At 54.4% G+C, this 26,354-nt stretch overlaps 3 protein-coding genes across 4 annotated transcripts; 1 reads left to right on the top strand and 2 right to left on the bottom strand.

Moving 5' to 3' along the window:
• Positions 1 to 442: 442 nt before the first annotated feature.
• Positions 443 to 7,252, bottom strand: P3H4 (prolyl 3-hydroxylase family member 4 (inactive)). The gene is made up of 8 exons (XM_002696024.6): positions 6,720 to 7,252; positions 6,437 to 6,589; positions 6,134 to 6,305; positions 5,064 to 5,192; positions 4,068 to 4,213; positions 3,160 to 3,243; positions 1,153 to 1,297; positions 443 to 861 (listed from the first exon to the last, which is right to left on the bottom strand). The coding sequence occupies exons 1-8, from the start codon at positions 7,194 to 7,196 to the stop codon at positions 839 to 841; spliced, it is 1,329 nt and encodes a 442-aa protein (XP_002696070.4). The 5' UTR covers positions 7,197 to 7,252; the 3' UTR covers positions 443 to 838.
• Positions 7,253 to 8,326: 1,074 nt separating this feature from the next.
• FKBP10 (FKBP prolyl isomerase 10) lies at positions 8,327 to 16,260 on the top strand. Its single transcript, NM_001046403.1, has 10 exons — positions 8,327 to 8,637; positions 11,153 to 11,298; positions 11,617 to 11,806; positions 11,921 to 12,066; positions 12,805 to 12,994; positions 13,114 to 13,259; positions 13,832 to 14,024; positions 14,367 to 14,509; positions 14,754 to 14,917; positions 15,240 to 16,260. Exons 1-10 carry the CDS (start codon positions 8,390 to 8,392, stop codon positions 15,423 to 15,425), a joined length of 1,752 nt encoding a protein of 583 aa, NP_001039868.1. The 5' UTR covers positions 8,327 to 8,389; the 3' UTR covers positions 15,426 to 16,260.
• A 1,600-nt stretch (positions 16,261 to 17,860) lies between these two features.
• NT5C3B (5'-nucleotidase, cytosolic IIIB) lies at positions 17,861 to 25,996 on the bottom strand. 2 transcript variants are annotated; one of them, NM_001075515.2, is given in 9 exon segments: positions 17,861 to 18,395; positions 19,207 to 19,407; positions 20,521 to 20,683; positions 21,711 to 21,800; positions 22,316 to 22,401; positions 24,798 to 24,844; positions 24,931 to 25,000; positions 25,604 to 25,702; positions 25,927 to 25,996. In NM_001075515.2, coding segments are annotated over 9 exon segments (903 nt in total). In that variant the 5' UTR covers positions 25,939 to 25,996; the 3' UTR covers positions 17,861 to 18,260.
• Positions 25,997 to 26,354: the final 358 nt, after the last annotated feature.

A 26,354-nucleotide genomic window follows, 5' to 3' on the forward strand; every position in this document is an offset into this window, starting at 1 on the left:
GGCTCCTCTGGCCACTGAGGGCAAGTTCCCTTCGCTGTGAGCAGAGAGGGCAGGACAGGGCATGCTTGCTCTAGCTCTAAGGAATTTGGGTCAGTAAAAGCTTGGAAAGTAAAAACCGGAAGTAAATGTCCTTGGCCCCTTCCCCATACTCCCTGAGGGAAGTGATGAACTAGGAAAATACTAGACATCCCACCTCAGGTATCTGAAACCTTCATCTTCCCGGGACTCAACGGAGAACTTCATCCTTACGCCCCCTAGCGGCAGATTGCAGTCGCAGGCTGATGCTCCTGGCAGTCACAAACACCCTGGGTCCATAGAGGCCAAATTATGGCCCCTCACCTGTCTCCATATTTATTGATGAGGTGAGATGGGTGCAGAGCGGGGAGGAAGGACCTGCAGCGTTACCACTCCGCCCAGGGAAATCTGGACCCTAATTCTGTGATTCATTCAACAAGAAATGTTTATTGAGCACCCACTGCCAGTGTGCCAGGAACCAACCACGGGACTCCTGGTCCAGTGCTCTTCATGATGCCAGTTGCCTCTCTGCTGTGTGTGCAGTTCAGGCTGAGACCCAACTCAGGAGAGCTGGAATCTTCTCCAGGAGACTGTCCCCACTGGGTGGGGAGGACACTGGGAGGAGGGCAGGCCTTCAGCAGCTGCAATACCACCATCCTGTGGTCCAGAGACCCAGAGAGGAGGCAGGAGGGGTCTGGGGAGCAGTGCTCACAGGTGGGACAGGATGGGGCCTGGTCAGCTCTGTCCATTTTCCATGTTTAATAAATAGTTCTTGTTGGACCCAGGCTTCCCAAGCTCTTGAGGGGTGCAGGGGGGCGTCTTCTCATGGTAATTCAGGTTCTGGCTCTGAAAAGTGAAAGGAGAGGGCATTGGGGTTAGCCTTCCCATTGTCAACAGGCATCTGGGTGCTGTCCTGGGGACAGGTGGTGCGGGCAGGAGCGAGGGTCCTCAGGAACAGGTTCCTGCTTCAGGAAGGATGCTCCCCCACCCCTTGACCAGGTGGGACCGGGGTTGCTAACAGGCCGGAAGTCCCCAAAGAAGGAGTGCCAGCACCCTCTGCAGTCCAGTCCTCAGAGCCTTCTGTCCTTCACCTCCAGCCCAGGCTGTACCACCCATCCACCAGGACTAGTCACTGACCAGCCTCAGCCTCGTCGCCCTTGGCATCTGGCTCCTGCCACCAGTCAGCATAGATGCTCTCCTCATAGTCGCCCTCTCCTTCAAACTCGGCATCAGATGGGGGCTTCTCAGGCTCCATGGGTGGTTCTGTCTCCTCCAGCTCCATCTAGAGCAGCCCAGGATGGGTAGAGAAACCAGGTCACAACAGGCACAAACCCAGATCGGCTCCCTTCCTGGCCAAGGGACTCTCCCATCCCGTCTCAGTCCCAACCCCAGCCCCCGCTTCCCAGCCTCATTCAAGATCTCACACAGGAATGACTTGAGGGTTTCTCCCAAAGTCCTGATCCCAAGCTGCCCCCTCCCTGAACTGATGCATGGGCTCCACCGGCAGAGCTTCAGGGTTGGTGGAAGCATCTCCCTCTCTCCTCTTTTATGCATAAATACCTGGGCAATACTGCTCGTCTGTGAATACTGTCTGCTCAGGCTGTTTTGCAGCCAGGAATGCCTTTACTCCCCTGTGCTCTTGTTTATCCCTCCAACACCAGGCATCAGCTCCAGGATGTAGCCCTTGATGCTGATGCTGGGTCAGGAGTGCCCTGAGCATCCAGGGCCCCAAGCTGACCTCTCTCATTGCACTACACTACCTGTGAGCTGCTTAGGTGAGGGGCTGTGCCTTTCAGCCCCAGTCACAAAGTCTGGCAAACAGCAGACAATAAATAACAGTAATCAAAATAGCTACCACCCCCTGAGCATCTACCATGTGCCAGCTGTACACTAAGTGCTTTATATCCTGGATCTCATTTAATTCTCACCACAGCAGTGTGAGATGGGCATTATTCTCCCCATTCAATGGATGAAGCAATGGAAGTTTGAGGGTTACTTAAGCCTGGCCTGGAGGCTGCCCAACTGGGATGTGGTGGAGCCAAGTCTGGTGAGCACCAAAGCCTGGGGACTCACAGTGCAGACCCAGCCCCCTGTTTGATGAGGGGTGGGGGGCATGGGTACGTGAACAGTGGGGAGGATAGATGAATAAGTACTGGGCGGCAACGCCTCAGAATTCAGACTCTCAAACCCTCCTTTAGAATCAATGTGATAACACACTGGGGGTCTTTCCTTCCTGGTGTACTGTGCTCATTCATTCATTCAATGGTTCGTTCAGATTCAGTTTCTGAGAGCCAGCCGTGTGCCAGGTGCTGTGGGAGGACTGGGAATAAGCTAGTCAAGGCTATGGTTTTTCCAGTGGTCATGTATGGACATGAGAGTTGGACTATAAGGAAAGCTGAGTGCAGAAGAAGTGATGCTTTTGAACTGTGGTGCTGGAGAAGACTCTTGAGAGTCCCTTGGACTGCAAGGAGATCCAACTAGTCCATCCTAAAGGAAATCCATCCTGGGTGTTCATTGGAAGGACCGACGTTGAAGCTGAAACTCCAGTATTTTGGCCACCTGATGCAAAGAGCTAACTCATTTGAAAAGACCCTGATGTTGGGAAAGATTGAAGGCAGGAGGAGAAGGGGAAGACAGAGGATGAGATGGTTAAATGGCATCACTGACTCAATGGACATGAGTTTGGGTAAACTCTGGGAGCTGGTGATGGACAGGAAGGCCTGGCATGCTGCGGTTCATGGGATTGCAAAGAGTCGGACACGACTGAGCGACTGAACTGAACTGAACTGAACTGTCCTGGAGCACAGTTCTCTAGGAGACTGGCTGGAGAAAGGCGCGAAGTGAGACGGATGAGGGCTGCAAATAACTCTGGTCCAGGGAGGCATAGAGGGTCATAATGGGCATGGCAGAGCCAGGACATGTAGCGAGGGCTTCCTGGAGGAGGCACCACCAGACCTGGGTCCAGGAGAAGCGAGATTCAGACGTGTAGAGAAGTGGGGCATGGGAACATGGAGCAGGGAGAGGGGGCAGGGGCAAAGAAGGCACAGGTAAAATGCCCCTGCCTCACAACAGCTGACTGCCAGGAGCTGTGTCTGAGTTCTGGCACAGCGGCCCACCAGGCCCGTAGGGCAAAGGCCCCCTTACCTCATCATCTGACTGCAGGTACATGTGTGCAAAGTCTAGCAGCTCTCGAAGCTCAGCTGTCTGGTTGTGGTAGAGTCTGGCCTCCTGGGAGGAGGGAAGAAAAACAGGTGAGCCAGGCCTCCTGCTGCCAGATAGTGGAGGAGCCAGAGCTCCTAGACTCTGAGTCCTCTGGTCCTTTTCCACTCCAGGAGCAGGAAACGGGTGTCAGTTTACATGCTGATCAAAAAACTGCAGTTGCTTGATGCTGGGTTAAGAAGGATTCTGAGGGCTCAGTGAGAAAAAGCGCCTCAATCGATTAGCAATGTCTGCCACTGACAAGGAAACTGAGAGGTTTTCTTGCCAGTCATGCCCAGACTCCCAAGGGGTTTCCTCAGGTGGTTCAGGTTAGGAGGTCCCTGGGGAAGAAGGGTAAAGGCAAGCAGTGAGGGTGGGAGGATGGGTAGGGAACAGGCAGGGACACACAGATACTTTTTACCTCCCACATCCCAGGAGCTGTGCTGAAGAGGTAAGCTGGACTACCCCATTTTGCAGGTGAGGCAACCGATTCAGAAAAGGTCAGTAATGGAGGACTTCCTTGGTGGTCCAGTGGCTAAGATTCCATGCTTCCCATACAGGGGCCCGGGGTTTGATCCCTGGTCAGGGAACTAGATCCCACATGCCGCAACCAAGAGTTCATATGCCACACCTAAAGATCCCGCATTCCACAACCAAGACTTGGTGCAGCCAAACAGGTAAATAATAAAGAAAGATCCGTAGTGTTCTCAGGACCACACAGCTGGTGGGTCTGAACCTAAGACTCCAACCATAACCCAAATTCTTTCTTTTTATTTTTCATCCTGCCATTGGAGGAAGCCAGGAATTTTTAAAAATCAAATCACAAGTTCTGAGAACGCCTTGGTGATGCCCACCTCCCGGGGCTGGAAGTCCTCCTCCTCCAGGCCCCAGCGGGCCCTGTGGAAGCGGTAATACACCAGGTTCTGCTGCATGACATTGTCTTCCGGGTCAAAGAGCATGTAGCTGGCGGCGCTGCGGGCGGCCTGGCGCACGTCGTTCACTGCAGGCAGAACAAGAGTGAGGAGTGGCCCCTGGCACGTCCCCCTCCTTCAGGGATAACCCTCACCTAACCCATCCCCAGCTCCCAATTTAGTCCAGTGCCCCTGGATCCCCAGCTGCCTCCCAGAATATCCTACTCAATAACAACATAAGCTAGAGTGTATTGAGCAGTTACCCGTTGCCCTGTGTAACTCACTTAAGCCTCACTGTTACTGTCATCCCCGAATTACAGACAAGAAATCCAAGGCACAGAGAAGTTAGGTAAACTGGTCAAGTTCACACAGCTGGAGAATGAAGGCACTGGGGAATCAGAGGCTGTTGTCCCAGCCTTCAGTCTCTTTGCCAACTGGACCCCAAAGGGTCTCCTGGCCCCTTGTTCTTCAGCTCTTCCTCTCCAACTCCAGCCTGTCTGAATTTTGTCATCTCTGATTTGCAGACACCCTGTAGACTGACCTTCTTAGCCCTAGCTGATGCCAAAATCTCCCTCAAGTGAGGAGAGCCTTAAAGCCTAGTGCTACTTTTTATTAGCCAGGTGACTGACTCATGGCCCCTTGCCCTCTATGAGCCTTGGCTTCCTCATCTGAAAAATGGGTCCAGTAACAGCTACTGGTGGTTTGTGAGAGGATCCAGTGAGATAAACAGATGTGGCAGGGCTCTGTAAACTGTCGAGTACTGTGCAGTTGTTGACTATCTAGTCCTTCACCTAAGAGGCCCTTGGATTCTCCCCAGAGGCTGCTCTCAGCTTCTCACCTGCCCCCACCACCCTCCCATCACCAGGGATCCTCAGTTCTGACTCGGTTTCGCTCCTAGTGCAGTGCTTCCCCTCGCCCCAAGCCCACCAGGAGGCTCACACTTGTAGTAGGCAAACTGCAGGTAGTGATACATGGTGGCCACGAACTTCTCCACGAAGTAGCCGCCCACATTGGGGGTCAAGTTGGCTTCACAGTCCACCTTGCACTGCAGGGATTCTGCAAAGAGATCTTGCGGGGGAGGGGGAAGGCAGCAGTGAGGAGTTGGTGTGCTGAACAGCTCCAGCCTGCAGACGGGGATGACAGAGATGACCTCCAACCCCGGCTCTATCCACTGATGTCACAAGACAGTAAAGTGACAAGAGATGCTGAGGAAGACTACTTGGACTGGGCTGACTTACCACCCCCACAGCTGACCTGCCACCTTAAAGCCACAGGAAACCAGGGCTCTCTGGAAGAATGGGAGGTGAGGTATGGAGGTGGGACTAAAGCCCAAATATAGATGCTCAGGACAGTCCTTTCTGCCCCTGCAGATGGACTCCGCCTTTAGGGATCCCCAGACCAGCTGTATTTCTGGCCCCAAACTGCTTTCTGCACACACCTGCTGGGCTGATTCCCACCTCAGCACCTTTGCACCTACATCACCCTCTGAAGGTCCATGGACCCAGCCTCCCCAGATCCTTTTGGGAAGTCACTCCTCGATACACCCATGCCTGGCACCTTGGACACTGTCCGCTGTGTCTCCTGCACCCAGGGTGGCAGGTGTTCTGTTAGCCTCTGTCAGCCAACTGAAGGCTCTGAGGTCCGGATAACAACTCATGCCTGTTTGCCTCCCAAGCGCTTAAGAAACTGCTAGTCACTCAGCTGTGTCTGACTTTTTGTAACCCCATGGACTGAAACTCTCCAGGCTCCTCTGTCCATGGAATTCTCCAGGCAATACTGGGGTGGGTTGCCAGTTTCTCCTGCAGGAGATCTTCCCAACCCAGGGATCGAACCTAGGTCTCCTGCTTTGCAGGCAGATTATTTACCGTCTGAGCCGCTAGGGAAGAAGCCCTAAGCACTTAGAAGGCCTCTAGAAATGCGTGTGGAATGAATATTTGTGTCAAGGGGCCTTAGGAGTTCTGGGCCCTGTGGGTGTGAGGGATGCCCACTGGGGTCTGGGTGGAATGTACCTGCTATGGCTGGGTAGAAGTCCTTGAAATCCACCTGCTCGTGGGCCCCCTCGCAGCCAGCCAGACACCGGGCAAAGACAGCCAGGTACTCAGCCAGGGCCCGCTCCATGTCCTCGGTGCTCCCGCGGAAATCTCCGCTGTTGTAGAGCTTCACAGCCCGGAGGAACACCGCCTGGAGGGAGGGGACGCGCAGGAGGGTCAAGGGGATTCGAACACCTCCCCCTCCTCCACGGGCGCTATGCCGGGACGCAACTCGGAACTCATGGAGTTACGTCGGGGCGGGTCCTACCCCCGCCATCCCACCTCGTATGGCTGGGCCTCCAAGTCTGTGAGAGGCTCGTCGGCGGCGTCCAGCAGTCCGCGATAGTAGCTGAGATACTTGGCGGTGAGCTCATGCTTCGGGTTCCTCTGGAGGAAGGTATAGGCCGCGGCCACCGCCTTCTCCAGCCGGTTAGCCTGCAGGGTGGGGACGGAGCGGGTCAGCAGAGCCGGAGACCGCCACCCGGAGCGCGCGCAAGGGATCGGCGGTCGGGCTGCTGAGTGACAGCCGCGCTCCTCGCGACCCGACCGGGCGGCCGGCGCGCACCTTGAACTGAGCATAGTGCAGGTACTGGTAGGGCAGGCGGCTCTGGAAGTCGCGCAGCAGCTGGCGCGGCGGGTAGGGCACCTGGAATGCGGGCAGCGAACGCTTGCAGCGCCGTAGGCAGGCGGCGCGCTCCAGGACGTGGCCGAAGAGCCGCAGCTCGCGGGCCCACTCGTCGCCGCCGTCGGGCCCGGGGAGCGCGGGGCCCGGGGGTGCGGCGGCGGGCGGCGCGGGGCCGCTGCAGTTGGCGTGGCAGAAGGCCTCGCTGTCCCGCAGCAGCCGGTGCAGCCGCAGCGCCGCCTCGAGGTAGCGCGCGCTCTCGCGCCAGCTCTCGCCCTCGTACTGCTCCAGCGCGTGCCCGTAGGCCGCGGCCAAGGGCATCAGGTCCTCCGGCGGGAAGCCCCGAAAGCTGTACTTCTCGTACTGCGCCCCGGCGCTGCCCAGCAGCAGCCACAGCAGCCCCCACGCCGTCCGAGCCATGCCCGCTCCGCGCCGGCCGGCTCTCCCCGCCGCGAGCAGGCGTCCGGGTCCCGCTGGCTGGTAGGCGGGCGGGCTCTGGGGCCGGGGCCTGGCCGGCGCGCCCGCTGGGTCTTAGCGCCGGGCACTGGGGGCGGTGGTGGGGCGGTGGTGGGCGGTGGTGGGGCGGGGGGCGGATGCGAGGCGGGGTGTGGCTTGAGTCAGATCCCCCAAGGGGCCGAGGGATCTCCACTCTTTTCATAGAGCCGACACTATCCTGAGTCCCTGACCTCCTGCCCTTGGGGGTCCTCCCCTCGGCAGATGGTGTGAGTGTGGGGAACGCTTCCGGCCGGGATGGGGAGCCCAGAAAGCCCCTTCCAGGCAAAGGCGTTCCCCTCGTCCCCGCCTTAAGATAGAGAAATTGAAGGAAGTGTTACCTCCCTCTAGTTTGCCCAAGCCCTGAAACCTGCTCTTCCATTCATCACAGCGGTCCTTCTGCTCACTCCCTACCCCCAGCCCCCAAGAGGTGACCCCAAGGGTACCCTCCAGCCTGCGACAGGGAAGCACATCCCTGGTTTTACCCTGCACACCCCCCACTCTCACCACCTCCTATTCGATCCCCATTCCCACGTCAGAAAGTCCTCTCTGGCAGTCCAGCTTTTGCAGGACAAAGAAGCTCGTTCCGGGAGCGGCTGTCCCTGGGACAGAAGGGTGGGAGGGAGCATCGAGATCGCCTCCCCGCCCCCGACTCTGGAGCTTCACCAGTCACCTGGAGAGGCCTAAATTGGGGGTTGCCTCCCAAACAAGCAAGGAATGCCTCAGCCCGGCTTTAGGACCCGGGGGGCTCCAGAAAAAAAAAGACTAGGAACTTTTTTATTTTTTTCTGTCGGCGCCGCTGTCTAAACTTTCCCGAACTTCCCTACCCCTCCAGGCCCCAGGTCTCTGGGCCCCCAGGGTCGGGGTGGGCGCATATCTAGAGGGCTTAGCGGTGCTTTCCTCCGACTCCAGCAGCCTGGCCCTCCTCCTGTCCCACCCCTCTTGCCCCCGCCCCGCCAGCTCAACCTCCCCAGCCCCCATTCCACGTGGACCAGCCAGGGCGGGGGTGGGGATGGAGCACAGGAAGAGGGGGAGCCTGCTCTGGGAGAAGAGGGGAAGGAGTCTGGCAGCCGCCGCACTCTCTCTCGCCCTCACTGCCGGCCGTCCCAGCTCCAGGCACCATGCTCCGCGCGGGCCCCCCCAGCCACACCCTCCTCCGGCTCCCCCTGCTGCAGTTGCTGCTGCTGCTGCTGGTGCAGGCCGTGGGGAGGGGGCTGGGCCGCGCCAGCCCGGCCGGCGGCCCCCTGGAAGATGTGGTCATCGAGAGGTACCACATCCCCAGGGTCTGTCCCCGGGAAGTGCAGATGGGGGATTTTGTGCGCTACCATTACAACGGTACTTTCGAGGACGGCAAGAAATTTGACTCGAGGTAATGGCTTGGGTGCCCCCAGACTCACCATTTCTCTTCCCCGAGCTTGGGGCCAGGCTCTCTCAGTCTTAGGGTTCCCTTGTTGTCGCCTTTAAGCTGTGTCTGCATGCGCCTCCTCACACCGCGATCCCCCAGCCGCAAACAGCACCCTGAGTGGGACAACTAGACATCTCCCCGGACATCTCTGCCCTCAGTTTCAAACTTTCGCCTCTCAAAAGACCTCATTTGCTTTCACACAAGCCTCCTCTGTCCTCCAAAGTGCTTGAGAATCGAGAGGAACTCGGCGTTTTATTTATAGCCAAGGAGGGGGTGTTCTGGTTCATAGAGGTGGGGGAAGGGCATGGTCCCTGCTGCGTGCGAATCGTCCAGGGATCTCAGCACAGGACCCTCGGCCTTTCCATCCACGTTGACTCCCTTTGTGGTTCCAGCCCCAGGTTTCAGTGCCTTTGTGTTTAGAGAAGGAGTAAGCGGAGGTTTGGGGGGAAAGGGGTGGGGGTTTTCAGCAGCCAGTGGGGTAAAGCAGGTGGCCCTTCTAAGACAGCAGGATGGATCAGGGAGTGCAGGGCACAGATTGGTGTAGGGACCTGTCTACGTGTCACACAGTCACACATGCCACCCTGGGCTCCTCCGAGGGTTTTCCTGCCTCCTTCTCCATCTTGGCTCCACCAGGTCAGTGCTGCAGCCCATCTTTGGGATTTGAGAGACTGGCTTCTGGTCTGGCCCAAGCTTCTGGTCTGCTCTAGCAAGTTCATTTTTCTTAGTGGGGGCAGGGCTATACGCCAGGTCAGCCTCAGTTAAAATTAGGGTCCTGGTGGTCACACACACAAGCCCCCACACCACACCCCAAGAAGTCAGTCCCTCTTAGAGATGTCACCAAAACACACACTTCAGCCTGCAGAAATTAGTGGCCATGGGAACTTGCCTCGTGGTCCAGTGGCTAAGACTCCATGCTCCCAATGCTGGGGGCCCAGGTTCTGTCCCTGGTCAGGGAATTAGATCCCACCCACGGCAACTGAGTGTTTGCATGCCACAGCCTGCATGCTGCACCCAGTGTAGCCAAATTATAATTAATTAGTTAATTTTTTAAAGAAGGGCCATAGCTTTGGAGCCAGGCAGAACACGAACTCCTGAGACCAAGACCTTGGGTTCAAACCCAGACTGTAATCATGGACAAGGAGTTTTGCCTCTTTAAGCTTTACTTCCTTCATCTGAAAAATGGAGATCAAAAAGCATTCTGAAAAAATGAGTCCCTACTTCCTAAGGCTGCTGTTAGGACTCAAGATGATAAAGTGAACTTCACACAGGACCTGATGGTTTGCAAGCAGCTTCAGCACACCTTAGCCTTGACTCTGGGGAGAACTCTGGTTTAACTGGTAGAAACTTCTTGCCATGCTTGAGCTCTAATAAGGGCTCTGTGAAGTGAGCAGGCCAGACATGCAACCATCTCAGTGGGCAAAATGTGGCCTGGGGAGTAGCCAGGAGTACAGTTCTGAGCCCGTGGCCACAGAGTGGAAGCGGGGTTGGGAGTTGGCGAATGACCTCCCTGCTGGGGACTCTGCTGGGCCCAGTTCACGAAGTGCTGAGTTTGGAAGACTTTCACCACTCATGACTCCTTCCATCAAAATGCCAATCTCTCATCCTTCCTTAATTTTGGAAAACTTGTAAGTTAAAACTGTAACCAAAAACAAAAGCTATGGCAATTTTAGAATAGGCCTTTTCAAAATTGAAAACCTATTCCTATCCTTGGCCAGCTCTGCTTTCCCTTCCTTTCCTCCGTGAATTGATGGTTTGGTGGCCCACATGTGGGCTGTGGAGTTCAACAGACCACACATTATCTGTGTGACCTTGGGCAAGTCACTTGGTCTCTCAAGTCTCAGTTTTTCTCCTAGGAAAGATAAAATCAATAAAGCCCATTTTGGAAATTCCCCACTGTCATGGCCAGGGTTCAGTCCCTTGCTGGGGAACTAAGAACCCACAAAGCATGTGGTGCTGCCAAAAATAATAATAACGCCCACTTCTTAGGGGACAGGATTATATAACATAATGAATGCAGAATGCCAAGCATTTTGAGACTTTCCTGGCTGTCCTGTGGTTAAGACTGCAAGCTCCCAATGCAGGGGGCGAGGGTTTGATCCCTGGCATGGGAACTAGGATCCCCCCATGTCCCCATGCCCCATGTTGCAACCACCACCAACAACAAGCAAAAAAGCCAAGCTTTAGCATTTCTTCCTGCTGGATAACTGGTCTTCCCAACCCCAATCCCCTGCTCCGCCGCCCTCCGATCCCCATGTCTGTACTTCCCACTCTGGCCTCCTCGGGGACCTCCTTTTGTCACAGCCCACCCTGTTGAGGTGAGAGTCGCGGCCCACCTCAGGGGAGGTTTGAAGAGGAGACAAGGAGCTGGTGGATCGACATGTGTGTGTAGGGAGGGGGATTGTGTGTGTGTGTGTCTCCCGGGCACGTATGTGATCATGAGCAGAGGTCACTGCATCGCATCTGTCCCCTCCCTCCCCAGCTATGACCGCCACACCTTGGTGGCCATCGTGGTAGGCGTGGGGCGCCTCATCACTGGCATGGACCGAGGCCTCATGGGCATGTGTGTCAATGAACGACGACGCCTCATTGTGCCTCCGCACCTAGGCTATGGCAGCATCGGCGTGGGTAAGGAGGGCTGGGGCCCGGGCCTGGGGATGGAGGAGATCGGGAGGCAGAAGCAGGGACCCCAGGGCCAGAAAACGGAAGCTCAGAGAGGGAGAGTGACTTCCAAGGTCACACTGCATGCGCAGACTGAATAGCAACAAGCCTGGGACTCACATTTGGGTCTCCTGCCCCTGGGGTGGGAGGAAGGACAGCGACAGGCCCGGGTAAGATCCTCGCTTGACTCAGGAGAAGGGGACCTCAGGTTGGGGAGGGCAAGGCCAAGCTGGATGCTGAGACCTCCATTCCACCCCCTACTCTGGGGCTGCTTCGCCCTCACAGCGGGGCTCATCCCCCCCGATGCCACCCTCTACTTTGACGTGGTCCTGCTGGATGTATGGAACAAGGAGGACACCGTGCAGGTGAGCACCTTGCTGCGCCCACCCCACTGCCCTCGGATGGTCCAGGACAGTGACTTTGTGCGCTACCACTACAACGGCACGCTGCTGGATGGCACTGCCTTCGACACCAGGTGAGGGCTGGAAGAATCCCTGGGATCCAGGGGACTGTGACATGCAGTGGGGAGTTGGGGGCCATCCTGCCTCTCCCACCAACAGCAGCCTCACCTCTACCTCCTTCTCCGCAGCTACAGTAAGGGTGGGACTTATGACACCTACGTGGGCTCTGGCTGGCTGATCAAGGGCATGGACCAGGGTCTGCTGGGCATGTGTCCTGGAGAGAGAAGGAAGATCGTCATCCCTCCATTCCTGGCCTATGGCGAGAAAGGCTATGGTGAGGACAGGCAGGGACTCTGGGATTCTCTAAAAGTGGGCTGCCATGTACAGTTGTCCAGGTTGAATACTGCACAAGGACACCCAGCCAAAGAGGCAAAATGGGATGAAATCTAGCCCTGGGTGATCGCCTCATTAAGAAGGGGTGCATCAGAATTCCCTGGTGGTCCAGTGGCTCTTTCACTACTGGGGCCCGAGTTCAATCCCTGATGGAGGAACTAAGATCTCGCAAGCCATGGAGCATAGCCCCCCCCAAAAAAGAGAAGTACTTTATTCTTTTAAATTTTTATTTATTTATTTATGGCTGTGCTGGGTCTTTCTTGCTGTTCACAGTCTTTCTGTAGTTGCCTCAGGTGGGCTCAGTAGTTGTGGAGCATGGACTTAGTTGCCTCACAGCACATGCAATCTTCCCGGACCAAGGAGCAAACCTATGTCCCCTGCATTGGTGGCCGGATTCTTAACCACTGGACCACCAGGGAAGTCCCCATATTCTGCTTTATTCTGCTTTACTCAAAGGCTCATATGGGCTGGTGGTGGTCTTGGGGAAAACCCAGCTCCAGCCTCACAGGGGAAGAAGCAGGGCTCCGGCCTCACAAGGGAAGCAGCATTGGAAGCAGCAGAAAGGGCTCTGGAAAGTGGGGTTGGCACCCTTTTTGGGTGGTGCTCACATAGGCCTTCCTGAGTCGAGAAGCCCCGTTCTGTTCTCCACGTGTATGGTTCAAGCCTATCCCTTCCCCAGGGACTGTGATCCCCTCACAGGCCTCGCTGGTCTTCCACGTCCTACTGATTGACGTCCACAACCCAAAGGACACCGTCCAGCTGGAGACACTTGAGCTGCCGCCTGGCTGCGTCCGGAGAGCCGTGGCTGGGGACTTCATGCGTTACCACTACAACGGGTCCCTAATGGATGGCACTCTCTTTGACTCCAGGTCCGGGGAGGGCAGGGGGTCCTGAGGAGGATGGTGGGGGCTGAGGTGGTCAGAGCTGCCTGGCAGGGCAGGGCCCCTGTGACCCCCTTGCTGGCCCCCAACCCCGCCTTGTATTGCAGCTACTCCCGGAACCACACCTACAATACCTATGTGGGGCAGGGCTACATCATCCCTGGGATGGACCAAGGCCTTCAAGGCTCGTGCATGGGGGAGCGCCGGAGGATCACCATCCCCCCCCACCTTGCCTACGGGGAGAACGGGACTGGTAGGCTTGCTCCCAGTTCCCCGAGCCAACACCTCAGCTCCTCCTGACCTAGCCCTAATGGGGTGAGGGGATTTCCAGCCACTGCTCTGCCCCTGTCATCACAAAAACTGGTTCCCCACCCAACTCTTGCTGCAAGGACTTTATCCTTTCCTCCAGGGGCAGTCCCCTGCTTCTCCCCTTCCACACTGGAAAAGGGCAGCCCACTTGTGAGCTTGGGGAGGGAGGGTGGTACAGCCCCAGGAAGCAAACAGACCTGGATCTGAGTCCCAGCTTTGCTGGAAACCTTAGTGTGCTCACCTGTAAAATGGAACTAATCACATTGATCAGCAAAGTCAGTCACTGGGAGGTTGCAAGATATACCTGTAAAGGGCTTTCTAATTGGCATGTCCCTCCCCTCTCCTGCCCTGCGTCCTCACCCCTACAGTGTATATGATAAGAGTTGACCATGTGGACAAATATCCCATCCCATCCTTGCTTAGAATCCCAGGACGGGGAAGTCTAGGGGCCTCCGTGGAAACCTGGAGCAGCCCCTCCGTGACCCCAACTGATCCATGCCTCCATTCTGGCCCCAGGAGACAAGATCCCTGGCTCTGCTGTGCTGATCTTTGACGTCCACGTGATCGACTTCCACAATCCTGCGGATCCAGTGGAAATCAAGACACTGTCTCGGCCCCTGGAGACCTGCAACGAGACGGCCAAGCTCGGGGACTTTGTTCACTACCACTACAACTGCTCTCTGCTGGATGGCACCAGGCTCTTCTCCTCGTGGGTCCAGGGCAGGGCCAGGGCTGGGCAGGTGGGTGGGCATGGGCCAGGCATGGGGGGGTCCTCCTAGGAGCACCCCCTAAGTTCCCACTGAAGCTGAAATTCTTACCTCCAGAGGCAAAGGGAGGGTGAAGTAGGTAGTAGGGGGAGCGGCTGGTCCCACTCTGTGGAGGGCAGCCGGAGCAGGTGCCACACTGCAGGACAGGGTCCGGCCGAGAAGGGGACCGTGCTTACCTCTGCTCACTGGGCCCCGGCACCCTGCCCTGTGGGGCAGCCCCAGGAATGACTCAGGAGCCGGGGACCAGGGTGACTGCTGACCCGGGAATCTGCTCTCCCCACTAGCCATGACTACGGGGCCCCTCAGGAGGCGACTCTGGGGGCCCACAAAGTGATCGAAGGCCTGGACACGGGCCTGCAAGGCATGTGCGTGGGAGAGAGGCGGCAGCTCGTGGTCCCCCCGCACCTGGCACACGGAGAGAGCGGAGGTGAGGGGTCAAGACTGGCCTGATCTCCTCCTCCCCTCTGCCCCTGCCCGCCTGGGGCCTTGCTGGCTGGTGGGAGGGGTGAGGGGAGCCTTCTGGGTCATTCTGTAGGGTGGTTCTGTAAACGTGCCCTGCCCTACTCTCCAGCAACCCCAGTGGGCAGCTGAGGCCTGAGGGCCAGGTGTGCACTGGGCAGGCTGTGAAGTGGGGCCTGGACCCTCCCCTTCTCTGCTCCCCATTCCTGCAGCCCGGGGGGTCCCTGGCAGTGCTGTGCTGCTGTTTGAGGTGGAGCTAGTGTCTCGGGAGGATGGGCTGCCCACGGGCTACCTGTTTGTGTGGCACGAAGACCCTCCTGCCCACCTGTTTGAACACATGGACCTTAACAAGGATGGCGAGGTCCCCGTGGAGGAGGTGGGTAACGAGTTCTCGCCTTCTCATAACTGTCCACACAGTCACCCAGCAGAAACCCCCAGCATGGTGGCGTCTAATGAGAACAGGGCATGTGCCTACTGCATCCCTGGCCCTCTACAGCTCACTGTGCCTCAAGCCCTTGTCCCCGCCTTTTCCTCTGGCTACCTGACCCCGAGCACGCCCTCTGCCCCTCACCTCCCCCCCACCCCCCAGGACACAGCACTAGCTCCTCTCCCTCCTCCTGGGAGCCCATCCCAAGGCCAGCCCAGCTGCTCAGGCAAGACGCTGTCTCCCCTTCCCCTTGGCTCTCCCCTCTCCGCAGTTCTCCACCTTCATCAAGGCTCAAGTCAGTGAGGGCAAAGGCCGCCTCCTGCCTGGCCAGGATCCTGAGAAAACCATAGGAGACATGTTCCAGAATCAGGATCGCAACCAGGATGGCAAGATCACCGCCGAGGAGCTCAAGCTGAAGTCAGATGAAGACCAGGACCGGGTCCATGAGGAACTCTGAAGGGCAGAGGCTTGGGCCTGGATGCAAAGGCTCACATCAAAGGGGACAGTGGGCAGTGGGGCTGGCTTCCCAACAGCCACCCTCCCCTCTGCCGGGATGAGGTCTGGAAGCATCTAGAGAGTGGTCGGAGGGGACAGCTCTGGTCTTCCCACTGCCTGAGAGTAAAATCCACAGCACAGACCTCTATTCGGTTTTTCTCTGCCAACCCCAATCCCCTTCCTTAAAAGGAATTACAAAGCCACCGGGGGGATGGTAGACCGTGGGGGTTGGCCGCCCCTCACTCAGACCTCCCCTCCACGTCACCACTGAGCAAGACCAAACTCATTCATTTCCCCCAACTTGCCCTTTACCTGTATTTACCCTCACCATCTTCAACCCCCGCCTGCAGCCCGCATTCCTCGTCCTGGCATCTCCCCAAGAACATGAACCCCCAGCTTTCCACCCTCAGCTCTGGCTGGTTCCTAGGGAAAGGGGGCGGTTCCAGGGGGGCAGCCCTACCTCACCTTCACCTGTCCCATCCCCCTTCGGTGTGGTGGTGGCCAAAGTGCTCCCAGGGTGCTATACATCAGAGCTGGGCTTTGTGTCACCTTTCATCCCTAAAGAAGGCTGCCTTCTGTCGGGACCAAGGACCAAGCGAAAAATGAAGGGTGGAGATGAGGAAACCTACTTGGATGGATCTGAGCGCTATGGAACCCTTGGCTTAGGGCTGAAAGTTGAAGGAGGGGCTCACTGGGGACTGAGGGGTGACGGGGGTGAGCAAAGTTCTGCACACTCCAAAGACTAAACTGGTTTCAGACCCCCCCTTCTCCTTTGTGCCAAATAAAACACTAAACCAGAGGCCTTGGCATGTGGTCTTTCTGGGGGAGGGGCCCTTCGACCCATGTGTCCAGAGGAAGGGGAGCTGAGCAGGCTGCCTCCATGGCCCTTCAGTTCAAGATGCTGTCCCCGGGTCTGTGCCTCCTGCCTCTCTCAGGCTCAGCTGGGACCCTCATCATGAGGGTAAGTGTCCACAGAGGGGAGGAGCCTGTGGGCCAGGATCCTGGTCTCACTGCCCCAGCGCAATGAAAAACAAGCTCCCTGAAGTCAAACACGGTGTACAAAGCTCAGCGATTTAAACAAACCACAGTTTGGATTCTCCTTTCACAAAAATCAGTTCTCATACAATATTCCCACCTCTCCCTCCTCCTGGCTGCCAGCTGTTCCCACCTGCCTGATGCCTCCTCCTCTCGTCATAAAGGTAAATGAGTTCAAACCTCGTCTTTTTTTGGCTGCTGTGGGGCTTAACGGTGGCATGTGAACTCTTAGTTGCAGCATATGGTGGGACCTAGTTCCCTGACCAGGGACTGAACCCTGCAAATGGGGACGCAGAGTCTTAGCCACTGGACACAACCTCTCATGTTGAGGAAGGAGTCCCATCAGCCATCAGTCAGGCCATCTGTCCTCATCTGCTTGGCTGGACTCTGGCCAGTAAGAGAGATGACCCTAGCCATCTAAGGAAGGGGTGACGTGCATGGGAGAGAAAATGACCAGCCTGGACTCACACCCTGAACTGTCCCCACAAAAACCACAAGCACTGAATTCTCCCCCAAGACCCTGTGAGAGAAAGAAGCTGCTCCCCACATGACTGATATTCCCTGGTCCCAGAGCATCCAGATAGCACCTCAGGGTTGACAGACCCAGCCTTAGGGTAATCACCCTCCCCCAAGCCTGACAGGACAGCCTAAGCCGACGTGGAGGGAGCGTGATGCATAAGCAAGGGCGGGCTCTGTCAGAAACGCTGCAAGCCCGCTCGAGCTCCCAGCTCTAGCCTTTGGGCAAAGGACTGGTCCTTCCTAAGGGACCTGCACTCCTGCAGGGTCACCATGAGGATGAAACAGCACCTGTGGCTTCTGGGAGCATGCAGCCAGCTCTCAGTCAACAATCCCATTACTTTCCTTTAAGAGCAGCAGATAAACACCACTTTCCAGCAGCTGGGCAGGCAGGTGAGGGAATGAAATTGACTCTGCCCAGAGCACTGTCAGTTCCCCAGACTCAACTCCCTGGAAGTCATCTGTTTCAGTGGCCCCGGAAGATGAAGGACAGGAGCCAGGGGTACCCGGGAAAACCCACACTCACATGGATCACTTTAGGAAATCCATAAAGACAGGGTTCTACAGTGCCGGCCAGATGCAGCTGACCCCACAGAATCTCAAGTTTAACTGCTGCATGAGAATCAAGTCAAACCATTTTAGGTCAGAAACATATCCTCCCAACCCTGCCTGCGCCCCTCCCCCGGCCCCCCCAGACACACCTGGCTGTGCTAGCTGTGCTCAGAGGGTGTCCTGGGCGAATTCAGTGGTTTTCAAACTGTGTTCCATGGTCTTGGAGATTCCAGCATCTTGGAGCCAAGAGGTACAGGCTCTGCTCCACCCCAGACCCCCAAATCAGATCAGCTGTTTTTCCTTTTTTTTTTTTTTTATTTTTGATCTGTTTCACATATTAGACTTTGACTTGTTTGAAGAACAGCTTCCTATGGTAAAAAATTCTGGAAAAAAAGATTCCCTGGACCAGCTGATTCCTAAACTGCTAACACCGCGTAGGTCCGCAGTTCACCTGGAACAGCCTTCACTGTCCTCCCTTCTGGCAGGGCTCCCTCGAAACGCTGGAGAACACAAAACCAAGGAGAACACAAAACCAAGGAGCCGGGGAGAGGAGGAGGGAGGGGTGTGACCAGCGGCTCCGGCAGCCTGGAATGTTCTCTGGAGGACTCTGCACGCACAGGAGGAGCAGAGCTCAGAGCAGAGCGGCCTTCCGGGAAGGCCCCTCCTCATTGCAGCCGGCAGGCCCCGCCTGCGCTCAGGAGCCCTGCATCTCTGTCCAGTCACCCTGCTGCAGGATGTGCTGCAGCAGCCCATTGACCACATCCAGCGTCTCGTCCCTCTCCAGCACGATGTCATATGAGTCCATGTAGCGCTCCCGCCGCTCCTCCACCTGTCCGGGGAGCAGACAGCGAGAGTCCCCCAGCGCCCTGCCTTCTGCCCAAACCGCTGTTGCGCACCAGGGGCAGGGGAGGAGGGCCTTCAAGCCACGACTCCCCAAAAGGAGTTCAGGGTTACCCGGCCCTGTCCTTTGGAGACACACATGGCCGTGGGTGCAGGCTGCCACAATTAACCCCTGGGTCAGTGTCAAAAGGAAGGTCACAAGGATTAAGAGACAAAAAACCAGATGTTACCTCTAACCTATGAGAACTGAATTTTCAAAAGCCTTCCACACCTGCTGGCTGAGTCTGATGCCATACTGTGCCCCTCTACGACCCTGGTTTCATCCACTAACACCTTGTCTGTTTCTACGTCTTCCTTCTCTAAACTATAAACCCACATCTTGAATACCAACATCCCCCATCTCAATCATGCCTTTATAGGTAAGATTTAGGAGGACTGGTGATCAGCCCAACCACTTTCTAAACTATGTCACCTTGGGCAAGTTACTTAATCCCCCTGCCTCAGTTTCCACACTTATAAAAAGGTAAAACAGTCACTACACCTCCAAGTATGACTATACAGATTAGCTGGTCTTATGTTCCTGGCACAAAGTGAGCACTCAGTAAGTGTGAGCTCTGATGATGTGCTCTGACCTCCAGATCATGCCCTGTGCTGTGCACACAGCTCTGACCACTGGGTACCTCGTTTCCTAGGAGACTATGGCTTGTGTCTGACCTCTGTGCCTCTAATACTTCACACAGTGTGTATCCCATAACAGGAATGAAGGAGCCAGCCATGAAGAGCCCGGGTCTCATACCTACCTTGTCATTTAGGAAGCCAATCTTGAGAATGTTCTCCACGCCAGGAACCCCATCAGCCATTGTGAGGTCCCCCATGGAGTCTCCCAGCAGGAGGATGTTGGTTTTGCCCTGAAGCTGCTGGAAGTAATTGGAGTTCTCGAACACAGAGCTGTTCTTGTTGTAGGTATGGATGAGCTGGCCCTTGAATCCGTTTAGGAAGCCCTAAGTAGTCAAGACGAGAGACACACAGAAGGGCTACAGGGACCTATCGAGGGCCGGTTTTCCAGTCTGCCATGGAAGAAACAGAATCCTGAAAGCCACAGATAATGCCAACACTTCACTGCGGTCCAAACTAGGGTCAGCAAGCTAGGGCTCGTGGGCCAGATTTGGACTATTTTTGTAAATTAAGTTCTGTGTGTGTTAGTTGTTCAGTCGCATCTGACTGTGTGATCCTATGGACTATAGCCCGCCAGGCTCCTCTGTCCATGGAATTCTCTAGGCAAGAATGTTGGAGTAGGTTGCATTTCCTTCTCCAAGGTCTACTGGAACTTAATTTATAGGCCCATTTGTTTACATCTTCTCAAAGGCTGCTTTTTTGTGTGACAGGGTAGTTGTGAATGATCCTAGGAAGATATTTACTATCTGTTCTTTTATAGGAAAAGGATTTTTTGTTTGGTTGGGTTCTTTTTGGCCATGCCACATAGCTTAGGAGATCTTAGTTCCCCAACTGGTGACTGAATCCAGGCCTCAGAAGTGGAAGCACAGGACAACCAGGGAATTCCAAAAAAAAGTTTCCAGCCCCTGGTTTAAACTAACAGAGGCCATTAGATATTGTAGATCACCTGCTCTGGGGGAAGCAAGAAGCTGGGATACAAGCATTGCCCAGGCTACATGTGTGCTAACCTCAGCTGTGGGCTGCACCCTAACCACAAGTCAAAGGGATGAACATTCCAGCCTTGGTCTTAAGGGGAAGAAGTCAGAATATGGGTGAGTCAGTGGAGCCCACCTCTGGCTCAAGCAAAACAAGTCCAAGTCCAAGCCCCTGAGTACCTAGGATGGCACATGACCCATGACAGTGACACAGGGCCTGGCTGAGCCCTAAACTAGTCTTCCCCAGCAGACAGACCACTGTCAGCCAGACATGCAAGAATGGGTCTTTCAAAAGCAACTGTCTCTAGCCGCGTTAATAAATAAATAGCTGTCAAGGGCAATGAAGCCAGCATGCCTTCCCCTCCCTCTTCCTGCCCCCCATCCCAGTTAACATTCAGGGTGAAGCACACTGGCTGGCAGTCCCCATCCTTCTTCCAGCCCCAGCCCTAATGAGATGCAGCTCACATCTTCATCAAACTCCATGTAGTTAGACATGATGTGGATGTTGGGGTGGAACACCTTCCTCTGCCGGATCATTTCTTCCAGGACATCCCCAATGCCCGCAGAAAAGATGAAAAGGGGAATGTTGTTCTGTGAAAGGGTGTTGAAGAATGTCTTGTATCCATCCCTGAAACCAGATGAATGGTTCTGAAACTGCATCGCCTCTGCTACTGCCCTTTATTTTCTATTTGGGTTACATCTGTAAAAATTTTCTTTAAACTTTTTTTTTTTTTTCCTTGGGCTGCACTGCTCTGTATGCGAGATCTTAGTTCCCTGACTAGGGATTGAACCTGTGCTCCTGCATGGAGAGCTTGGAGTCTTAACCACTGGACTACCAGTTAAGTCCCTCTAAAATATTTTAAATTGAGGTATAAAATACATAGAATAAATCATTAAAGTGCACTAATCATTAAGTGTTCAGCTCAATTAATATTTATAACATGTATACATACATGTGATACCTACCAGGTCAAGGTTCCCTCATGTCCCTTCCCAGTTGATGGCACCATCCCCATTTTGACTTCACATCACCATTGATTTGCTTTTCCTGTCCCTGAACTTCACATAAATCATATAAACACATTTGCTTGTTTGTTTGTTTCTAGATGATTTTGCCCGAGCAAAATACAACCAGGTGGCTCTCCTAGGGTGGCTTCAGTGGAGAGCACCCCCAACCTCCCCGCGCACAATTCTTGAGGGAAGGCACCCGTGCTGACTCTTTCCTATACGTGCCCCCATCCCTCCTCTGATAAAGAACGCTCCAGCAGAGAGAGCTGAGCTCTGAAGGACACCGATGATCAAGGGTCCCAGGCCGGCCAACTCCCATGTCTGGATAAAGAACACCAGTTACCATGGGGATCCCATAAGTCTTTTTACCACTGGGAAAAATTACCAAGACACTGTTTGTTCTAGAAGATGGAGCATCTTCACCACATCCGTTACCAGCAGTGTGTGTCCTCGGACACACCCAAGCATAGAAAATTCTCTGGCTGAGTCCAGAGAGGAAAAACAAGACCTTTTCCTCATGCAGCTACTCATGGTGCTAGGTCCCTTCTGACTCTTCCAGCGACTCCTCTTCAACTCCCTTCCAGCCTCGCTTTATGAGCAAACCCATTCCAGTCTGGCAGAAGCATTTTCCGGAGCAGGCAGCTCACCTGAGCATTGCATTGGACTCTCTTACCACCTGGGCTATCTGAAACTTCTGAATCTTCTGTTGACACAGGAGGTCATGTGCTTTGGTCCACCTGGAGAGAGACACCCCACAAAACCCTAAACTCAAACCACTAAGTAAAATGCCCTTTCCCATCGCAGGCCTAAATCCCCTTTGGAAGTGCTGGCAGTGGAGGCCTCATCCTTTTCCTCGGAGCCACTTCCTGCGGGACCCTGGTTGTCCCTAAAGGAGGGGGGTGAGACAGCAACACTGCAGACCACAGCTGGGTGAGTTGCTGCTGATGCCAAAGTTCTTCTGAACCCTTTCTCTGGGGCTCTGTCCAGTGATACTGGTTTTTCTGAGGTGGGTTATTGCCCCAAAGCACCAAGGGGCTTATCCCCCAAACTAAAGGGCTTCTAGTTTACTCCAAGGATTCTCAGTGAGCCCCCTACTTCATCCAGCAGCAGCCATGAGTGACCTGTCTGTGTCTGGACAATCTGTTCTAATAGCTGGGAGTGTGGCATTCGGTTGAGCATTCAGTAAGGTAAAGGAGCCTGCATCTGATTTCAAAGCCAGACCAAGCCATCATTCACCACTACTGGCACTTACCATTCTACCATGTGAGGTAACTTCTCTTTGATGGTCCGGTGTGGGTCAATCTCAATTGGGTAATAATGGTGAAAAAGCGCTTTGAGCTGTGACATCCAAAATGAAGAGAAAAGTCATCAGTCTACATCAAGTTTTCCCCAGCAGAGTCCTACAGTCCCACATGAGAAAAAAAATCACCAGTCACCCAGAAGATGCAATTCATATAAGGGAGTCACAGGAGCTTCAGAGCTGGTCATCCTTCTGTATTCCAGCCCCACCCCCACCCCCCTGCCCCAAAGACTGAGGTCTAGGCATCAACAACACAAAGAGGCTTTGTAATGAGGTACATCTAGAATTTTGTTGCCATTGTTGTTATTATAAATTAGCCCAGGCATCAGCACTTAATCAGTAAGAACTGAGTTAATGCTGTATCTCCTAAAACGTGGTATGCTTTCTTAGGTAGTAGGCAAGATAACTTAGGGGCAGGGGAGCACATGGATAAAAACACATTTCATTTTAGTGGTTTGGGACTCATTTTAATGCTATGTCAGAAAAAGAAAGAAAACAAACACATCAAACTACTGCTTTCACAAAGATTGTTTCTTTTGCAAGTGTAGTAGTAGTCGTAGTGGTAGTTGCTCAGTCATGTTCAACTCTTGGTGACTCCACGGACCGTAGCCTGCCAGACTCCTCTGTCCACAGAATTCTCCAGGCAAGAATGCAGGAGTGGGTAGGCATTCCCTTCTCCAGGGTCATCTTCCTGACCCAGGGATCGAACTCGGGTCTCCTGCACTGCAGGCAGATTCTTAACTGTCTGAGCCACTAGGGAAGCCCAACTGCCCTGCTTTTAAAGATTTAAGTACTACGAGTTGCACTTAAATCTTTAAAAGCCGGGCAATTTAGATAGATCTGGTAAAAAAAACACGCTCTAGTGGAGCTAGAATACTGTAGTATGTTCAGGGATAACCATTGCACTGCCAACGTCAGGTGGACAACCTCACCGGGAGCATCTCCATGTGCCTCCTCTGGCTAAGGTCACCTTCCACATGCCTGGACCCTCCAGACTTTAGGGAGGCTGCTTCAGGGATCATGTGTCACATGGTTCAGTCAGTAACAGTGCCCAATAAAAACAGGAATGGACAGAGTGAAGAATTATAATTTTAATACATGCATGGTCTCGGAATATTATGAGATCAAATGGAGTCCCCGACCATCAGTCCAAAAGAGGGTTAAATTCAAAGACAGGAAGCCCCTAAAATGTATTAAAGATTCTTAATTATTTGAATGTGAGAACATTCTTCTGAAAGTAAAACAGAACTCAACAGAATATAATTTTTAAAAATAAAAAAATTTCTTTACATAAATTTTGCCTTATGAATTTCTTCAGAAAAACATCCACACCAGAAATCCTAGTTTTCTCTAGCTTCTTTATCCTAGAGAGGGCACCCAAACCTTTTATTTGTGAATGAAGCTCTCTGAAGTTGCTATGATAGGGGACATGAGGGACCGAAAAGAGTGACTTCCCAAAGGTGATCAGTGGTAGAGCCAGACTCTGCCTTAAGCTACACATGGCATCTCCAGAGACACAGGTGTAGAAATAGAAAGGCTATCTATAGCTCACTGCCCATCCTAATAACCAGTAATCATGCAGAGTACTGGAAGAGCTGACCAACCATGGCCGGCCAACGCACTGCTTAGTACACAACTGGGTGAACTTCATAATCAAGTGGAACTAAATGATACAGTTACTTACAAGAAAGAGCTCAGCAAAGAAACGAGCAGTTAGCACAGCTCTGCTCCGGCACAGAGGACATTGATGGGAAGAACGTGGAACAAAGTAAAATGAACTCCAAGGCTACAGGGATCACCTTATATTATCTGTATGCATCTTGTGGAAATGGGGAGTTTCATACACAGACATTAATTCAGAAGTCTTTCTTGGTAACTGCTAATGCACCAAGAAAATTTAGACTATCAAGGAAACAGCATAATACAGTTAAAAAGAGTTTGGGAACAGAATCAGATGTATGGGAAAACCAAGCTCTGCATCTTGCTATGTGACTTTGAGTTAAGTTGTTCAAACCTCTCCAAGTCTCTGTTTCCCCATCTGTTAAATGGAGGCAGTAAAACATCTCCTGGAAGTTCCATAGCTAGCAGTAAGCATATTCCAACCATCCATTATCACATGTCTTGGCCAATAAGGAAAAGCTATCTCAGTGTATAAGACTAAGTCCACCTGGGAATTCCCTGGTGGCCCAGTGGTTAAAACTCCTCCCTTTCATTGCCAAGGGTCCTGTTCAATCCCTGGTCAGGGACCTCTACGATTCCACAAGCCACACACACACACACACATAAAAAAAGACTAGGTCCACCTGAGCACAACAACAATTTTTTTAAAAAATTAACCTTCTATGGTCTCAACCCTGGAATCTTTGGTCCTAACCAAGAACCACTGGATGCCGTATATGCCAGCCATTTCTGAGCAAAGAAGGGAGTAACCCACCTCTTTCCGGCACTCCTCACTGATGATCTTGCTGTTATCCAGAATGTCTGCAAAAACACAGAACTCCTTTTACTTGTGCCTTAGAAGCCATCATCCTGTCAAGTCCAATAAAGCAAGCTTGTGTGTGACTTACTGTAAGAAGAAGGGCATCGTATTCCATTATATGCAAACCTGCTCAAGGTCATGTCAAAATCAGAAATGACCTGAAATGCAAAAGAGAGATGATGCCTAGACAGGCACCTTCCGGTGTAGCCCTGCATCAATATGAATACGGAAAGCCAAACAGCTCTATGCCCAGCCTGCGGGCACAGCCCTGGGGGAGTTAGGAACAACTGGAGAGGGAAGGAAGAACTAATTCTAGTTAGTACCTGTGCCAACTCAGAGAACACCCAGTTTCGTGGAGGGTGGGGATGGGGACTGCAAAATCAGGACCTCTTCTACCCTTTCAATAGCACCCATCTCAATGCCCTGGCTTCTCTTAAGATGCCTCCTCCTTCTGGCTCATCTCCACATCTGCACCTTCTTCAGGAGCCCACCAACCTCAGCTAGTAGGGACAACAAGACCCGGAGGCCTGGTGTGGGGTGCTTTCTGTCTAAAGAAATTTGAGAACATTGAAATCTAGGTTTTCGGACAGGTGGGCTCTCCTCCAAGGCAAAACAGGCTTGCCCTCAAGTCCCTGGCTATTTCTAAAGGCTGAAGGCTTACCTGCACGTGTCTGCAGCAACGCGGTAAGGCGCCCAGGGCAGGCCACCTCCCCAGCCACCCGCATCCCGCCCAGCGGCCCCGACCGTGCCCCCCGCGATACCTGTAAGCGGTCTTCCCCGCCCTTGCGGAGGGCGCCCACGATCTCCTGCACCCGTCCGGGCTGCCGCATCAGGACCGTGGCCTTCATCAGGGTGCTCACCTGTCCCGAGACCCGAGAGAACCGCTGATTCCAGCACCGCGCAGGGACCAAAGGGAGCCCCGCGAAGCCGGGCCGGGGGCGCAGGGGGCGAGCAAGGGGCTCTGGCAAGGCCTGGGCGTCTACGGGCCGCACTGGCGCGGCGGGGCCCAGACGGCCTGCTGGGGGTCGCGGAGCGCCCGGGGGTTCGGGGTCAGCCCCACGCCGGTCTCCTGCTCCCACCTCACCTCCTCCGCCATTGCGCTCGCGGGCCGGTCGGCGGCGTGGACACAACGACCGCCCCCGCGCCTGCACTGCGCAGGCGCCGCTTCCGACCTGGGCGGATCCGGGGGCGGGGTGGGGTTGGGGTGCCGACTTCGAGCCCAGAGGTGGTGGGTTCGGTGCAGGGTCTGGAGAGGCAGGCGGCCTCTGGAGGGCCGCGCGGCGCTGTGCGCGTGCAGACCCTGCTTGAGAGCCCTGTGTTGAGGACGGGGAGGGTCCCAAGAGGCAGAGGGTACGTGGGTGCCATTCCTTGTAGAGCAAAAACCCTGACCAGGGTGGTCATTTCCAGGCTTACAGTTTGCATGATCAAAAGGCTGCAGGAAGGGAAGGGATGTGAAGGAGACATAAGTGAGTTCTGTTGAACAGCTGGAAGGTGCTTCCCTCTCTGGACTCG

The sequence above is a fragment of the Bos taurus genome, chromosome 19 (genome assembly GCF_002263795.3).
Source record: "Bos taurus isolate L1 Dominette 01449 registration number 42190680 breed Hereford chromosome 19, ARS-UCD2.0, whole genome shotgun sequence".
NCBI lineage: Eukaryota > Metazoa > Chordata > Mammalia > Artiodactyla > Bovidae > Bos > Bos taurus.

Bases quoted from the DNA above. Each gene is read 5' to 3' on its own strand.
- P3H4 (XM_002696024.6), bottom strand. From the start codon at position 7,196: ATGGCTCGGACGGCGTGGGGGCTGCTGTGGCTGCTGCTGGGCAGCGCC. The intron at 3,244-4,067 runs GTGGGCATCACC...CCCTCCTCCCAG, and splicing joins AGGACTTCCAGCCCCGGGAG to GAGGCCAGACTCTACCACAA. The intron at 1,298-3,159 runs GTAAGGGGGCCT...GGGCTGCTCTAG, and splicing joins ACCTGCAGTCAGATGATGAG to ATGGAGCTGGAGGAGACAGA.
- FKBP10 (NM_001046403.1), top strand. From the start codon at position 8,390: ATGCTCCGCGCGGGCCCCCCCAGCCACACCCTCCTCCGGCTCCCCCTG. The intron at 12,067-12,804 runs GTGAGGACAGGC...TCCCTTCCCCAG, and splicing joins CTATGGCGAGAAAGGCTATG to GGACTGTGATCCCCTCACAG. The intron at 14,510-14,753 runs GTGAGGGGTCAA...CCATTCCTGCAG, and splicing joins GGCACACGGAGAGAGCGGAG to CCCGGGGGGTCCCTGGCAGT.
- NT5C3B (XM_059877925.1), bottom strand. The intron at 25,001-25,603 runs GTATCGCGGGGG...TTTGCATTTCAG, and splicing joins GCGGGGAAGACCGCTTACAG to GTCATTTCTGATTTTGACAT. The intron at 20,684-21,710 runs GTGAGCTGCCTG...ATCTGGTTTCAG, and splicing joins GAGTCCAATGCAATGCTCAG to GGATGGATACAAGACATTCT.